At 39.8% G+C, this 18,300-nt stretch overlaps 1 protein-coding gene across 5 annotated transcripts in view; it reads left to right on the forward strand.

Annotated features, from left to right (window-relative positions):
• vps13b (vacuolar protein sorting 13 homolog B) overlaps positions 1-18,300 on the forward strand; it is a 285,627-nt gene that overhangs the window by 63,339 nt on the left and 203,988 nt on the right. For all 5 annotated transcript variants that reach the window (XR_003051507.1, XM_008323736.3, XM_025061607.1 and 2 more), the window contains 2 exons: positions 11,126-11,260; positions 11,825-12,004. Coding sequence is in view for 4 of the 5 variants with exons in the window: in XM_008323736.3 (XP_008321958.1) it covers positions 11,126-11,260; positions 11,825-12,004 (315 nt within the window). In the remaining variant the exon portion in view is untranslated. The remainder of the gene's footprint in view (positions 1-11,125; positions 11,261-11,824; positions 12,005-18,300) is intronic.

An 18,300-nucleotide genomic window follows, 5' to 3' on the forward strand; every position in this document is an offset into this window, starting at 1 on the left:
CTGCAACCCAGGGAGTAGTATATACAATATAGTCTGTGCTTGGTTGTCATGCTCAAAGACAAATGAGTGAAATCAGAAAATAAACCATAAAATCTTATTTTCCATGAAAAATGTCATGCATTCTGCTGCTGGCTGTTACATGACAGCTTGGTTTGTCCAGCGTCTGTCTGCAGTACCACTTTGATTTTGTTGTTTCAGTGGTGACATATATTACTCCTGTGTTCTCCTTTTACATTCCAATGAACCTCACACTAGTCTTATGTTTTATTGGAGAGCTCTGCAGAATACAGTATATCAAATTTTATGTTTCTGAGTGTCTGGTAAAATGGAGAGTTGTTCTCAGGGAGGTGCATGTTTGTGCACATATTTGGTCCTGTCATGCCTTTATGGACCCCCTTTTGTTTTTCTGGATGTTTATTCAAATGTTCTGGCTTTTTTAAAGGGCATTTGTTTTGGAAACGCAAGCATTAATCTAAACTTCAAATGTCAAAAAGGTATACCCAGGCATTTATGTGGGTTTTGCAACATTCAACATGCTGTTTTAAAATATAAGTAAAAACTAACCAAATCTCCTAAAACCACCACCTGTTGGTTTTTGTAAATTCTACAATGAATAACAATTACATTTTAAAAGTCTAACCAATTTACAGCTTCAGAGCAAATTAGCCAGATAAATGGTTGTGGTAGAAACCTGGTGCACGTCTGTATCATTATTGTCAACAAACAAAATCAGAAGGTTAGTAAAGAGGTGTATTTATTTCACAATTAAAGTTTTAATAAAAAAATACTAATGAATAAGGCAGTGATGAAATGTCCAGTTATCTCATTTCAAGATTAAGCTCAATATTGACCTGATTTAAATTCTCCATTTCATTTATGTTGAATCTTACTGTGAAAACCTATATTCTAAAATCCAAAGGCTAATATAAAACAGCATACTGTACATTTGGCAGTTCATGCAACAGAAATGAGTTCAAGCCTTCATGCAATCACAGCTGGGTTCTTGGGCACACAGCTCTGTGGTGGTCCTGACTAGAATGGGGGAATTAGAGGAGGGGGGGGGGGGGGGTGGGGGAGGTGGGGGGGGGGGGGGGGGGGAGGTTGCTGATGTTGGTTGGTGGTGGTTACCAGACTTGCTCTGTGTGATTTTTGTGTGACATACAAGGTGTGACATAAAACTTAAAAAATGACACATCGGGGTAAAGAAAGGAGTAAGTGAGAAGAGAATATAAAATAAATAATGAGATAAATAAGAAAGGGCAAAGAAAAGAGGCAGTATAAAGAAAACAAACAGCTCAGTGAAGTAAAAACACAAATGACTTTACATTCTCCTTAATTAAACACAGCTTTGGCACATAAGTGAGTGTCAGGTTATAGGCACACACACACACACACACACACACACACACACACACTCACTCGGAGGGTAGACCTACCTCCTTACTAAGTAATTTCTATATGCACTCCTGCTCTCACAGCATACGATCCCATTTAAGGCAATTGATGACGAGAATGTTTGCTTACAGAGAACATATGCTCTCATTGCATAGTGACTAGAAGCATGTTGATAATAGTACAGGACATATGCATTCATTCATTACAGTATCATTACTAAAACAAGTCTTTTGTTTTTCCAAGTTCCCCCTGCACATACGATGGGGGCATGTAGTTGTGAGCAGAAAAATAGAGAGAAAAGTTGAGAAAAGACAGAAAGGTTTTCAAGGTTATGTCAGGGAGTTTTATTTATCCTTTCCGCTAACCTGATATTTCCTTGTGCTTAGAAACAAATGGAGTCTCCAAGACGCAAACGTCAACAATGGTATTTACGCTTTTTTGGGGGTGGGGGGGTTTGCCCTGTGTGAAAAAAGTTGCTCCTGTTGTAGTGAGCAGTTCACATCCCTGTGATCTTACTGCCTTCAGGAGCAAGGGTCTGACGCAAATCCTCCGGTGATGCCTTGGCATAACAAGTGTCTTTAACAGCTTTGCGTTATAGAAGTGCAAGAAAGTGTTTATTTTCATGTCACTCTGTCAACCCTATAAGCTCATGCATCAGATTCCTGCATTAAATGGTGTCAGTTTGCAGATGGTACCCATCTGTCTATTTGTTTTTCATAATTCTTCTGCCCTGTAAAAAAGTATGGCATTTGCCCAAAGACAAACTTATTGTTATACAAAAAGTAATGTTTAATGATCAATTAATAGGTACTAATTGTATTGCTAATTATGATTAGTTGTTATTATTTGAAATACAATTTTGAATAACTTTTGTAAAGTAAGCTATTTTGCTACAATAATATGTTTATTGTGTGTGTGTGTGTGTGCATGTATGCTGGTGTGTAACATTCCCATGCATCTGGTTGTTTTAACTCAGGATAAGCTCTATCTGAATATTTACAATAAGAGTAAGGCCAGTGATGCCTGTATTGTCCTGGAACAATGCTAATTGCATTTGTGTTTTTCATGTCACACATTAGCTTCACTTCATCCTTTGAGCATCTTATGTTATTTATTGTTAGATGTTAAGACAAGGCATTAGGTCAACTGTTAGTTGCTAGGGTCACAGACTGGTGTTACACATTGCTGTGTTTTCAACTTTTTTCCAGTCTAGATTTTGGCTGACAGATTTTCCATAACCTTCATGTTTCCAATCTTCCTGTCAAGAGACATAAAGGAATGTGCAGGTTTGCCCTGTCATTTGTCAAGTCCATACATTTAGCCAACCAAAAATGTGCTACCCCTTTTCATTGTTCCACATAAAAATGAAAGAAGTAAAGACAAGTGTGGCCTGTGGTTGTCACAAACGTCACTAAGGAGATGGAAACTCAATAAAAAGCCTGACATGTCTTTTTCTTCATGGCCTGACCGCTTCACTGATGAATCCATGCTCTTTGAAGATGTAACTTATTGGTTTGAGAGAAGTTTTTGCACGTCTACTTGTCGGCTTCGTGGATTGACATCAGAGTAGGAAGAAAGCAGGAGAGACAGTAAAGAAAGAGGGCTTTCTCATCCATCGGAAACCGTATTTCTAACATTAAAAACACGTCGTGTCAGCATCAGAGAGCTGATAAATAAATCTTGGAAGGAATTTGAGACGGTTCTTGTCAATGAAAACTTCAATGAGCTACAGACGGCCCTCACCCCACTCTTGGCAGATTGTGATGATGTTTTAAGTCAATCCAGACTCAGACCTTCCTCTTTTCCTTTGTCTTCTTCAAGCTCTTTACTCCTTCCCTGTCGCTCGTTTTTTTCCTCAGGTTTTGAGAGAAGCCAGAGAACTCAATGCACTGACACAGCACTGTTAAATCTAGATTTTACCACAGTTTTCTTAAAGGCTCTTATGAATATTTATGTGGTTAACAGGAGAAACATGAGGTGCCTGATGTCTGCTGTTTCATTAAAAAACATCTCAAGTTATTTCTCACAATAACCACTTTGCACATGTTCTCACCCTCCACAAACACTGCTCCCCTCTTGGTGGTAACTTCAAACACCCATCAGGGGACACTAGTCTTGTCATTTCTCTCCATGAATTTCCTTTCATCATTCCCCCCGTTCCTCACACTGTCCACCAGCTTCTGGGGAAGGATCATATTTAAAGGAAAGTGTGCGACTTAGAACTTGCCAGAGATTTTTCTCTCCCCTGTAGCCCACTTCTCTGTCATGGGAAATAAGATATGATGTCAGGCATGTTGGAGAACATGGATGATCCCAGAACAGAATCTGGAAGTTATGGAAGTCATGAGTTTCACAACATTTGATTTTCGCTCTCTGATATGAATCATTGATGGTTTCTCAGAGGCATCTTTCCATTTACCACTAAATCCAATATACTCCTGGCACAGTATAGTAAATAAATGCTAGTTGAGATCATCATAATCTATCATGCCTTCAAAAATCCTGGCTGGTGGTTGGTAGTAGTTGAAAAGGGCAGTTTACTTGGCTGGCCATCCGTGGGTACAGCAAAGGTTTTGTCAATTTATGATTTCGTCAGAGTTGGAACAATCCTCTCAGCTCCCCTGTGAAGCATAAACTGAAATGTGATATGAAAAAACCCCTGCAGCTATGTGTATGCACCATGACCACTGTGAACGCCGTGATAAAGATAATAGATCTTGGAACACAAGTATTTATTCAGAGTGCTTTCATACCAGGATGTCAATGTATCAGGTGTTCTCTTTGTAGTCTTGTCGTCTTTTGTGCTGTTTTTGTTTTACTGTCTGTTATTTCTGTAAACTCGAGCACTTTATCGTCTGCTCTAGGACAATAAAGTCCAAGAAAAGTACAAAGAGCATTAAAGAAACATTAAAACCATTAAGGATTCTTAGTAATCTAAAAACATTTTAAATAAGAACGTGGTGGTTTAATGTGCAATGCTCATTTCCCTGTAGCGCACTTGACCAACCTGAGCTATTGAGAAGAGCCGGCTGTGCACTGAAAAAACATGACCTGACCTTTAATGCATCTATATGGACAAGTCAGGTAAACTTTTTTGGGAAATAAATGTATTGGAGCAGAGGCAATGATGTTTTTAATGCTCTGGGAAACATTTGTTTTGCTGGTGTATTCACCAAGTAAAAGTTATCAGTGTGTTGCAATGCAAATATGTTGACACTTTCCTGGAGTTGCTGTCTTTTTTGATAACTCAAGTGCATTGAAGTAGGGAGAAAGTCTTTGGTCCAAGTTTTCTTTATTTTATTTGGGGAAGGCTGGTGCTGCATGGGTCGTGCCTCTGGCCAAACCTGACACTTTACAGCAATTTGGTAATTTAAGTTTGGGTCCTCTACATCAACAGAGGTGGCATGACGAATAACAAGTATTTTGTTCAAATTTTTATGTGCACATGACGCTAAAATAATAATAATAATAATAAAAATCAAATCCCAGTAGTAGGGGTAGTGTTACTAATCCCTGAATCAATGACAGTTCAAAATAAATCTGTTTGTGTTTATGTGACGTGGTACTGTCTGCAGAACCGGCTCCCTGCTGTGATTCGACTGTCCCATCTAACCAAAGTGATGAGTGCCAACTGAGCACATAGCTCTATGTCACAAGGCCATAAATCCACACTGTAACTCCCACTCAAGTGCCTCAGCAGCACCAAAACCCCAGTCACGTCTCTGGCTACCGCCACACACAGACACATTCAGCATCTGTAAAGCTGAGACGCGACTATTGATCGTAGTGGATTATTGATAAACACGAATGATCTGCTTGGTTGCTTTTTAATTTCTTCTCGCAAGACAAGAAGTGGAGAGAGATGGAAGCCTAAGAGAAAAGGCCGAGCCTAAGTTTATTATCATGGCTATCCAATGTTTCAGGGCGAGCAAGAGAGAGGGAGAACAGTAATCCAGAGTTACATTTCAGTGATGGAGGGGCTGGTTTAGCATCATTAGTTGTGGTCTGTAGTTTCAGGCATCTCTCTCATGGTGGAACCACAGTGGCATTCCACACTGGCTGCTACTTCAAAGTCAGAGTGCCCCTGTTTCTTATACTAAACAGATTTGTCAGGGTAGCATTAGGCTGAGGATATGAGAGATTGAGAGGCAGGCCCACTCATCCAGAACTATGTTTTAATGGCCTATCTTGCCACTGGCTAATTGTCTCCTTACAAGTGGCTCATTGTCACAACATTGAATTTTTGCACATCTGTGATTCCCCTCTTCTCTTCCATTCATATTCCTCTCATATTTCTCACACATACACACACACACANGTACTTATATATACGTGTCCCATCCCCCACTCCACTGTCTCTTTCGAAACCCCTATGCCTATGCCCATTAGTGTTGGCTAAATTGCTTCCGCATGATGACTCCTTAATTGTGGTAATTCAGTGGCAGAGAGACCCACAGTTTGAAAGTGCAGAGAACATGTGTCACTGTTTTAGCGGGCAGACAGAAAGACAGGCAGCACCTGGAGGGGATGATAATCATGAAAATTAGACCCCCAGCCTCTACCACCACCAACTCTTACATCCTATCACTGTCTTTACACCACAACAGTTACAGGCAACCAGGACCACTTGCACGGTCGGCCACTCAAACCTCTGCTCAGTCTGCTGGAAGCAACTTGCTGGGGATCATGCATTAGGGCAAGAATGTAGCTTTTTCCATAATCTCTGGCTTTCTTGCCCCTTTCTTGGTCTGTTCCTTTCTTTAGAAAATAAAGGTTCTTATGTTAGACATTTAGAGAAATCATCTTTTGAGTGGGCTGCATGTTTGTTGTTATTTAGCAATGGGAACCATTGCTTTTCAATAAAAAATATCCAGACACTGTTTCATTCATTTCCAAGCAGCTGTTGCTGTTACCTGAATTGCTTTAGTTCTGCTGTAGCAAATATTCAGGTATATTTTCTGTAACCAATTTCATTCATTGACTGGTTTGAATTGGTGCTTTCTGAAAATCACCATCGTGATAAAAAAAAAAGAAGAAGAAAATCACTTTAGGCTTGTGCCTTTCTTTATTGGGTCACTACAGTTTTACGGCAGATGTCTTGATGCGATCCAGTCTTCCTACTCAGACATTGGACTGGCACCATGCACCTAAGTGGTTTCTAACCTGAGGTCTGTTTTAAAGATGAACTTTGTCACACCAGTGTTTTACATTATTTTTAAAGTCTCCTGTAAACTTGTAAATCCAGTTGTGATCAAATGAAATCAGACTGCGTTAACGGATCTGTCCCACGGCTGCTGTCTTGTTTGCCTGCTGCCAGTGCTGTTCTGTTCTCAGCTTTAACTGCAGGACGAACCACTCACCTTGTCTGTTTTCCTGTCCCACAATCTCTGCATGCGTCTGTATTTTTTCTCCATGTCAGAACTGGGCAGCTTTCCAGCAGACCTCCTGCTCCTACTTACTGCTTCTACTTTAGCCCCCCCCCCCACCCCCCCGACTACAGAGAGACAGTTATTGTTTCTACATCAGCACTTAATGGCTCAACTGGCTGCTTTTGGTCTACCCAACCTGTCAAAGGCTACCTAGTCTTTTTTTTCTTCTTTCTCATCAGCCCCTTAGCTGCTGCTGTGGGCCCTTCTCCAGACTTGGACCTTTTAGCACTTAGGGTTTCCATTTTATCTGCGTTTGTTATTGTCTCAGTCTACCTACCGATGAGGATGTGGGTTTATGAATTTATTTTTTTAGAAGAATAGTTTTTGAATCTATTTGTGATAATGGACTGCATGTGTTAACAAGAGAATGAAGAAAATCAACACAGATTCATGATTCAGGTTTTTGACAATTTCAGTAGGTAGATGGGCATTAGCATCAAAAAAGTGCTATAACAGACCATTAACCATCACCATTTGAATGCATCACAACTTAATTGACGACGCAGAGTCATCAGCAAAAGATTTGATAGATTAAAGGGTTGTTACATCCCTTATTACATTTAACTTTGAAAAGAAAAAAAAAGTTCATGTAGCTTTAAGTGCTTTGTTGCAGGGATTCTGTTTGATTGTATAATAAACGAGGCTCTCATTTTGACAGTTTCTAATCAAAATCCTCAATAAATCATTGGACTAAACCAAACTTTCAAACAACTTTCAATGGATAAAGCAAAGTCAAAATTTGCTGTCCAAACTGCCAGGGTTGTAAGACAACTTTCCCATACTGTTCTTCAAAGCAGTACGAGCAGAGCATGTTGGAATGTGTACAACATGGCTTTTAAGTCTGCAGATGTCTCTCTTTCTCACACACACAAAGACATATGTACACCATATATTTAGGTGTTTAAAAAGAAAAAGGGAGAAGAAACACCTTCCATATTGTATATATTTTCTTTTCCTTCTCTCCTTTTTTTCTTCCTATTTCTCAATATTTCTTCACTGACTTTTCATCCCTGCATTTCTTTTTTTCCACACCCTTCTCAGTATTCAGGATGGCAAATCCAGCTGCCCACGGTTGCCCTCTCAGTGTTTGATGGAGTGCTGTAGCCTTTGGCCCCAAGCTGTGTGGCTATGTACTCCTTGCACCTGCCTTTACTTGACAAGTACCAGCGCCGCACACGTTCACTCACTCAGTCTTTCAAACACACACAGAGGAAAGCACGGACACACACTGTGTGTTGGCTCTAGTACACACACACACACACGCGCGCGCTGCAGAAGTAATTCCCACAAACTAAATCCGAATTCCACAGTTCAAACCAACAAACTACCAACCCTTGAGCTTTTCCTGTTCCTGTGTACCCCGACTTTTTTATTGTCCAACAGCTGGACAAAACATTGTCCAGAGTCCTCCCACCCAACAGGACTCAATCCCAGCAGGTGTTCAGTGCCCTTTAGGACATTTATGTGGGCAAGTGGGGACTGTTATAGTGATACCCTCTGGGCTCTTATCAAAGGGCAACCAGAGTAGACCACAATGTCTCCTGGCGTGTTTCACATCGGCCTATAGCTTTACAATAGTGAACCTAGGGAAACAGTGTGTATAAGAACATGGGTCAGCATGGGTCATGGATTTTCTGGCTGGATTCCGGTGTTGAGCTGTAATTTCAAATGTGTGAAATGTGTGTCAGTCATTTGTTTTGTCTTTCTTGCTGGAACGTGACTACATCAAGTAACCTTGTCAATACATGCTTGTGTGCTGTGTTGTGGGAAACCCTTTTAATTAGGGCTACAATAATACAGTAATCAATCCATTATCTTCATTGTCTGATGATATCTTTTACATGAAATGATCATGTCCTATTTTCCACATGTGTAGCTCATGAAGACAATAGCCTGAATGTCTCAGGTTTAAAGTGGAATTCCGAGAACTCTACCATAGAATTGGAAACATTACTATATGACCTGTAATACACCATAATGATTGCTCTTGGGTACAGTGGTACAGTACTAGGTGTCCTGCATGTAACCAGAAGGCTCTGAGTTCAATACCTAGCCGTGCCAGCCATCACTGTAAAAACTCAATCATAGTATGAAGTACTGCTGTGGTGACCCCTTTGATTCATAATAATGTGAGGTTTTGTTGAACGGTTGTTCCTACATTTTTACAGCTTGTCTATTTCTCTCACAGTCAGTAAACTCTCTGCCCTCACACTTTTACAAGGCTTGTTAGTCGGACAGCTACTGATTCGCTGTGGTAACCCCTGAAAAAAGGGACAAAGCCGAAAGGAAAAGAAGCCAGACAGCTACTCAAATGTAGAAAGGGATAAACTGAAAGTAATTCTTCATAAATATATTGATCTTTTACTATAATATTTCAGAGAGAAATCTAGAAGTTCCTAAGTTTTTCTCATAAAGAATTGATTACAGAAGTTGGGACATACTCAGCTGACCAAAGCCTCAGAGACAGATGCAGCAGTACTCTGTTGAACCGCAGGTGTATTAAATGAGGCTTATTAACATTCCTATCTTACGTATGAGCTGATGGATGACCTCTTAGACAGCAGGTGAAGAAGTTGCCTGGTAATTTGTCTGTGAGAGGCAGGAGAGGGAAGTCAGTGGTTAGAGAATTTAGCAATTGTCGGTAATTCCCTCAGTTTAATGTAATGTGTACATATGTCCACTTTAATCTCCCTATTTTTACACGAAATATTTGTTTAACCCTAAAATTACTTTTTAGATAGACATTTGCTCAGGATTAACACCTGCGTATGAAATGTTGTTCATGTTTTTTTTAGTTAGTTAGTTTCTACCTTTCTGTTAAATGCTTTACAAATCACTCAGGAGAACTGATCGGTAGTAAAGTCAAGTAAAACATAAAACCAGCTATGATGAAAAGGTGGATCAATAAAAGCCTTTAGATTTCCAGACTAGCTCTAGGGACTGTTGCCAAATACTGACCCTGTATTCTTTCATAGCCTCTATAGTAGCACCACTCATCTGTACTTTATTAATGCAATACCCTTATATGCACCAGTAGGTAATAAATCTATAGTAGCCAATAAATCTGTTCCATTTCTTTTTTGTCTTTTGTTTTTCATTTTGAAGACTTTGTTTTCATTTGTCACTGCGTCTTTTCTCGTGACTTATTGATCTTTGTGTCTCTGACTGTCTCTGAATATGACAGAAATTAAACTTCAGTCAGCTGAAACATCTAACTTGACCTCTTTAGGAAATGAAGTGCTATCACAGTGTGAGCGAATAATTCTGAAAAGTGAAGTCGTATTGGAACAGGTGATGTAAGAAGTTAATGTGATTCCCTCCGACAGTTCCAGCTCACTGGAAGAATGTAACTTGATGAATGGATCGTCGTCTTCTCTCTCCACAGGCGGTTTGGAGCACAGCTCCTTTTAGTCCAATGCGTCTTTTTCCTAATCCACTGCCTTTCTCTTTTTTTATGCTGTTTTGTGTTTGAAACCATCTCTCACCATAGAAATAACACTGACTTATCATAACGGCAAATGTGTGGCGCCCTCCCGCCTCTGTGCTTACTTTACCACAGTGCAAACAGTCACATCTTGGAAAGATGGCAGAGGACAAGGCTGATTTGATGTAATGCTGTTGTTAGGAGAGTTGAGGTTGACATCAAGATTAATACAGACAGGACTCAAATGGATATTTCCTCGGAAAGTTAAACTTTTCATAATGATCTGTTGCTTAAACTCTTAATAGTCCCTGTCATTTCACTGACAAACGTTGGAGTCAAACAACGTACATCCATTCACCGTGGACGTAGGAAACAGTTTGTCACTTGTCATCTTTAAAAACAATCTTTGTGAATTTTTTTTAGCAACATTGTGGTGTGTTTTGATGATATTACTGTTTTGTGCTGAAATGAGTTTAACTAATAATGACAACATTTGAACTGTGTTGCCCAGCTAATACAACATTTAAAGTGTATAAGGGTGTAGCATGTATACCCATTTAGTAAGTAACTGTGAGTAAATCAGTTCATTTCTGAGTTTGCTGTTCTCTGGGTTCTTCTCACGGTCTAACCACATGCAGTTAGGGTTAATTGGACTTTTGTAAGTTGACTCTAGGTGTGAATGTGAGTGAATGTTGGCCCTGCAATGCCTTGTTAGGAAGTCTGTGTGTGAGAGGAGTTAGTTTCCCTGTGGGAGAAAAACTAAAGGGGTCAGGACTAATTAAAAGGCCAATCTAGTGCTTGACGAAACCACGGCAGCAGTGTTTACACCTGCTGGACTGCACTTCATTTTCACTTTGGAGTTTTCTCTTTTTATTAGGTGTGAAATCTCTGGGCCCGTCACTGACTCTCGAGGGCTCGGTCCAAAACCTGGAGCTGAAGTTCTGCAGCCGTGCGACGGTGAAATGCGCCTCTGGAACCTTGGGAGCTGTAAAAGTGTGCGCCAGGACCCCAGGTGTGTGCAGCTGTGCCCTGTTAAAACTTTTACTGCATGTGTAGGAGGCAGCGACTTAAACCGACTAGACTCTCTTACGTTCTATAATGCGCCCTTTTACACATTCAATGCCTCGACATCGTTATATACACTGTTTTACTGCAACATCTCTGAGTTGCTGTTTTCTTTTGGGCCACTGTTATTTACAAATCAGTTGTTAGAGACAATGAGAGAGTTTACCAGAATAAACATAACAAGAAATATACTGCAGCTACTTGTAAAAAAGTACATTGAAATATGTTCAAATGTGAATTAACAGAGGTGGTTAAGTTACTTACAAGAGAGGGTGAATGAAAAGTCTGGGTAAAACCAGCTTTACTACAGTATTAAAATATTTAGAGTTATATTAAATATTTACTCATAGCGTTAAATAGCCAACTGCATTGGATCAGCACATCATCTTGTTATATTCATTATATTCATAACGAAGTTATACAACACTTTGGCCCAATTTTCAATCATTAGTGTTACTTTTAAATAACTGTGATTTTGTATTTACAAAGTTATCTGCTTTCTATCTCCCAGGTTCAGGTGAAGGAGGGAAGGAGAAATTGGTTCCTCTTATTCAGGGACCGTCTGACACCAAAGACCTCCATATGAGCCTCTGGCTTAACGAGATCCGCAAACCAGAATCTTTGCTCGCTCCTGACCTGCTGGCATTTTCTGTTCTGGTCCCTCAACAAGGAGACAGTTACCGGACCTCAGGTAGGGGATTATGTTTTGTATTGATGTTCTATTTTAAACAAACTTTTCAGTTTTTGTTTTCGCATTTGCATCTATGACAAGCACATAAACTCCATGTTCCATCTTGTTAATCTAATGCAAAGGTCTTGACTCGTGCTTCTTCCCATGCTGTCACTGAGTGTCTTCCGTCTCCTATTTGTTTATTATAACTGATGTTAACTGTTTACTGAAGCCATTAACCGTCTTCCTGTCCATAATCCTCAGGGCCAGGTTTGTAGCTCAGTGTCTCTGTCCAGGCAGAATCAGATTTTAAACAGCTGTTATTCTTTGTTAGTTCTGGGCTGAACTGGCTCACAACCGTTAACCACTAGAGGTTTCCATTTGTTGAGGGGTTGCACTTATGTCAGGTTGCAGCAGTGCGTCCCGAGACCACATATTATTTCTGTAGTGTCATCGTGAGAGTGTGTGGGTGTATGTATGATGAGTAAGACTGGGATCATTCAGTGGTACTTTCTAAAGACTACAAATCCATGTATTTAAAAAGTAGTGGTGCTGATGAACATAAATGAGACAATAGATATTTGGAGAATAGAATTTCAAAGATACAAACAAGCTTTAACGTCTGTCAAGGGTACACTTTTTAGTTTTTTCCAAGATTCAACAATCCACATTTCTGATTTTTTTTGTTGTTTTCTGAATTCTTTTAATACTGGAAACCTAATGTAGTCTAGACTCCCACTACACCAGGAGCTTTTCCACAACCTCCTGTTGAAAACAGATACAGGAGAAGCCTGCTCTCCACTGTGTAAAACAATACACCTTTAGTTCTCAAAGTACTTGTTTTTTAGTTCAGAGTCAAAACTGTACATCACTTTTAAGACAGGGCTGGAGATTCATAGTATGGCCTTGACTCATGTAAACCCACAAACTGGGCACTGAATCATATCAGGCCTCCACACTTTAAACATGTCAGTGCAGAGACGGGGATGGAGCTGGGCTCAGCTGGTTTCAGACAGTGAGGAGAAGATACAGCTGTAGCACATGGCATAGTGGAGTCTCTAAGTTCAACTTAGAGATGGTGGATTTGGAGTTCATCCCTGAACAGCAAATTCAAAAAGACAAAAACATCTTTATAGACAAATAATGTTTAATAATGGAAAATTGCACACTTTGAGTCACAGTGACTGAACGGTTTTGATAAGTGTTGATTTTCTGACAAAGTTGGACTGACTTTTTTATCACCCCATTTTTTGCCCAAGATATTTTAAGAAGCACCAATAAACCCTGTGGAATATTGGTTTCTAAGCTGCCCTTAAAACAATTAAGACAATTAATATATTTTTATATATGAAATCCTGATGCAAATTTTAGAAGGCAATCCAACAGGATGTATTGATTTCCACATTGACACAACATTGTTAGTAATAGAAAGATGGCAGTTTGTTAATTTCTAAGAGGAAGCTCTCTCTCTATCTAAACTCTGGACCTTTTCTGAATAATATTTTTAGATTGCATGTGTTTGTACTCTGAACTAAATTTGATGCCATTTGCTGCACTACGTTCAACAGCCTTTCAAGATTCTGGTACCTTGACAGTGTGATCAGTAGGTGTTCCATTTATGCCATCCACAACGATGTTGTGCATTGATTTTATGTCTATTTTATTTGAACTTGTCATGTATATTTCAACAACAGAACAACAGAACAGCTGACACAAACACACATGCACACCCTGCCAGAATCTTTCCTTTTTATCTATAGCATACCTGTCAATTCAGTCAAAGCTGGACACAACAGTGTTGCTTGACAATAACAGTATCACCAGACTCAGTTTTTGTGTATACGTGTGTGAGTGTGTGTGTGTGTGTGTCTGCACAGGCATTTTTTGGAGTCTGCGTTGTGTATGGTGGTGAGGGTGACTTCAAAGCCTGTGTTCCGTCCACAAGTCCCATGTCCCTGCTGTCAAGCAGAGGGTGACTGGGAGCCTGTTGGAGCAGCGTTAATAGAATGATTGATGTATCACCTCATTTAGCCCAAGATGAAAAGTGGAGTAGCACCATTCTAAATGGTCTGACGCTTATGGTCCCACAGGACCCACTCTGAGGGCCAGTGTTTTGTGATCACAACATTTGTGAATTTCTGAAGCTCTTGGACTTGACATCAAAGACATTTTGTGCGTTCCTTGTGGCCCTATTGATTCCATTTATAAAATTGACAATTATTACACAGTAAATGTGTGGCTGAAGTTGCAAAGAAAAAACAGGCTCCCTGGACGACCGACATGGTGAAAACATTAAATTAAATTGAGGCGCGATCAACGATTATATTACATTTTACATTTGATTTGTCACTTCTGGTTTTCATATGAAGGCCACGTCAACTTTGTGCTCTGACGTCAGATCTTTCTTCCTGAGTTTTCAAAGCAAAATGTTTAAATGAAGAATAAATTAAATGAGTGTTGGCATCAAAGTATAGCTTGAAGTGATGTGTTTGAACACACCATAAATCCTCAATGTATTTTAAATAAGCATACTTTGTACCTTTCTTTATATATATATACATATACATACATACAGTGGGACTTCAGTATACAAATTTAATCCGTTCCACAACAGCACTCGTATGTCGATCTGCTCGTCTCAATTGCATTTTCCCCATTAAAAGTGATTAAAAACAAATAAATTTTTTCCAGCCCCCCCAGAAAGATACTATTAATTAAATTAAAATTAACCCCCCATCTAAACATCAAAAACACAGATATAAACAAATATATTGATAATATAAAATAATAATAATTAAGAAAATATTTAATATTATTGTAACCCAGCGAGGGACAGTGAGCAGAGTGTCGGGCCACTAAGCGTAAGAGAAGGACTGGGAGTGAGGACTTGATTTATGACAGAAAGAGAGAAAGAGAAAGAGAGAAATAAAGCGACAGGTAAAATATCCAGACAGTGGAAAAATGGAGCTCGTTTGAGCAACGATGTTTCCTTGTATCACAAAAAAAAATCTTGCAACAGTTTGTATTTCAGGTAGCTTGAAATATATATGCAGTATATACTATTCATTTTCAGTGCATGTGATTGACTACTGTTGATTCTGAAGATCAGAGAATAATTTTCTTTGGTTCCCCTCCGGTCGTGAATGTGTGATTTCTGCACTCTCTCATTTCTGTCACAAAGTGACAGCTGCTGGAGATCGCTGGCTTTTTCTCCATACTTCTTTTTCTAGACCTTTTAAAACTGAACGGGCAAAGATAGACAATTAATTTCTATGCTAATCACATATCTTCTGAAAAATCTGTGACGTACTTGTCTCCCTAATAATTCACAGTAGAAATCCAACAACACGAGTTGTTTTCCAGTGTCCTCAAATTATTGTATTTGAAATAGTTAAGTCTATGATCCAACCATTTAAATGCACATTTAAATTTTCCCCCTAATCTCTTTCTATCTCTCACTACTTCAAAGTATTCCTTGCAGTGTTCATTCACCAAGGAGATGAGCTGCTTTCAAATATGGCCAGAGACATCTGTTTTCTGTCTAATTGTTTACCAGTGAATTAAAGCGAAATTCCAACTTACTTAGAAAACGAACAGAGGGCTGAGTGGCTAGGGGTGGCTTTGGAGAGAATCCCCGTACACTTGTAGAACTTCTGCAGATCCTAATGTGTTTTCATTTAACAGAGCTGAGGTTGGAACATTCTAATAAATTAAGCACAATTAAAGGCATGGGTTTTTTTCATGCAGAAGAACTGCACAGCTCTGCTTTGAAATGTTCTCTTTTATAAATCCAAAGCCATATAGTAACTTTATACTGTATCTCACCCGTTAACCCTTTGCGTTAGAACACAACAGCTCCACATGACTTCCTCTAATGGAGCAGTCATTCCAGATGGACCAAGCAATGAGATATGTTGGCAGTCCCACAGGACCCACAATAGCCAGATTTTCTCCTCTTTTTAATTTTCATTTTTTTTAATCCTATTTCCCTAGAAAAAACAAGCACAATCACCATCTGCTCTGTGTTATGACACAGTGAATAATGAGAAATCAATGCCATATTGTTAATTACTTGAAAAAACACAGTGAGGGACCGAGCAAAACATAGATGGAAAGAAAACAAGGCAGCTGTGGAAGGAAAGAGACTGTTGGATCTCAGGAAGTGAGGCAGCTGCTTCGATTCAGAGCAGCTACACCAGAAGGGCACAGGTTACCCTTCCAGCTGACAGCCCAGAATGGAGCAGGTTATAGTCTGACCTGTATTAGATCTATAAATGCTTTGTGAATTCAATCAGGGCAATGCTGTGCCTTAAACATTAGTTGGGCTTTAAAATCCTTAGCTTTATCATTCCCGATCCAGTGCGTGTAAATTATCAGTGCTGCCCAAGAGACAACTTGATCATGTTGATCCCTGGACAGTGGCTGGCTGACTCTCCTCATTGGCCTGGTTTTTGGGTCCTGTCACTGCTGATGGATGGGAAAGACTAAGGGGGCCTTGGACTTGGGAGTACAGGGCCAGTGAGTGTGTAGGACTAGAGGTACACGGCGAACTTTAGTGCAAGCAGCAGCGTGCAGGTGTTCCTCTCACCCTCCACCACCATGAATTGCACCAAAGGCTGGGGGGCTGGGGTAGCAAGCGGGTCGGGTGGGCTTTATGATCATAGAGAAGACGAAAAGAGAGGGAGAATAAGGGATAGCATGTGTTTTCCCCAGGCACGCCAGCAGCTGTGAGACAATGATTTATGCCTTTCTCAGAGCCCTGGGATCTCAAAATGTTACATTTAATCAAGCACACTGAGAGCAGAGCAAATGTTAAAGATGTTCCCTATAAAACCCTCCAGTTTTGATCTCTTTACCATACCATGGGAGCTGGGGGAATAGGGGAACAAAGTGATCTTTATTCTTAATTTAAACATATTGGAGGGCATTATGTCATGAACATGAATCCTTGGGGACCTCCCCTGGCATTTCTAACAATGAACAACAACACAGTTCACTGAATGATATTTAAGCTGTTTTCTTCTCTATTACTGTTTTGGTATTTGACCGATGGACTGGAGAAAATGTGTGTCTATGTTCATACAGAATCAAGTCCAGTCTTCAACGAGTCCAGTCTGCTGTCCTGATGTAAACTCATTGTCAACACTTATCTATTTCACCTTACGGTAACATGCACATTATTAAACATTTGAGTGATCTACAGTAGTTTTATTAAGTTCTTATGCTTAGGTTTTGTCGTTCACACCCAAGTACAAAAGATATGCTTGGGAACAGCGCCGTATTCCAGTGCACATGTGTCATATGTTTTCCTTTTGTCCAAATGCAAAACATTTTCATTATTCTGTTTTCATGGGTCAGAAAGTCTTGAAAACTCTGTTTTGCCATGAAATACCAGCACTTTGATGTTGCACAGCAGCGCAGCACAGTAGCATCTCATTTAATGTTGACTTTTGTGTAACCTTTGAATGGGCTGCACTGACACCATAGATTGGTGTGAATTGTGGGATCTCCCGTGGAAGCCTCCTGCATTTCAATCTTTCAAAGGCCTGCTGTACTTTCATACTTCTATCGATCATGCTCTTTTTTCCCTCCTTTGCATGTGTTCGCTCACTCCATTAAGTGTTAAATCAACAGTCTGGTTTTGTCACAGGCAGCAGCTTGAGAGCTTTAAGCCGCTGGCCTCGACACTTTCTGGCTGGTAGATACACAGTAGACTAAAAGCAACTAAAAATACATTTATTGAATGTGCTTGTGAGAAAGTGACCTTCGTTTGCTGCTACAAAAATTCCAGATTTTACTGCCCGGCATAAAAGTACAACTACTCTCAGTAACAGATTTAGTCAAGGTATATGGACCCAGGACCCAAAATAGTTTAGTTGTATTAAACCTTTCTAGTCTCTTAATTGTTTTAGTTCAAACTCTTCAGGTTTAGAATATATGAAGCACAGGAGATAATGTGTAGATAAGACCCAAGGGAAACGACTCAGGACTGGCTATTGGGGTCAATCACTGCCGATTACTAGAGCAGGTCAGCTGGGAAGTTTTGAGCTACTTTCAGGCGAGGACAATGGGGCTGCATATAGTATCTGCTTCCAGACAATTAGCTGTGTACAGCAGTCATCACCTAAAAGCTGAATGTGTGGTATTTTAAAAAAAGAAACATGGAAAGTGCAAAAATAAGTCTTCCCACGTAACTGCCCGAAGCATGCCAAATAAGCAAAATGTCAGTAGCTGCTTTAAAAAAAATGTGAACAGAGCAAAATGTTAGGACATAAAGCAAATCAAAGAATCGTTTGTATGAACACAGCAAAGAGACG

This window comes from Cynoglossus semilaevis, chromosome 13 (assembly GCF_000523025.1).
Source record: "Cynoglossus semilaevis isolate Cse_v1.0 chromosome 13, Cse_v1.0, whole genome shotgun sequence".
NCBI classification, from domain to species: domain Eukaryota; kingdom Metazoa; phylum Chordata; class Actinopteri; order Pleuronectiformes; family Cynoglossidae; genus Cynoglossus; species Cynoglossus semilaevis.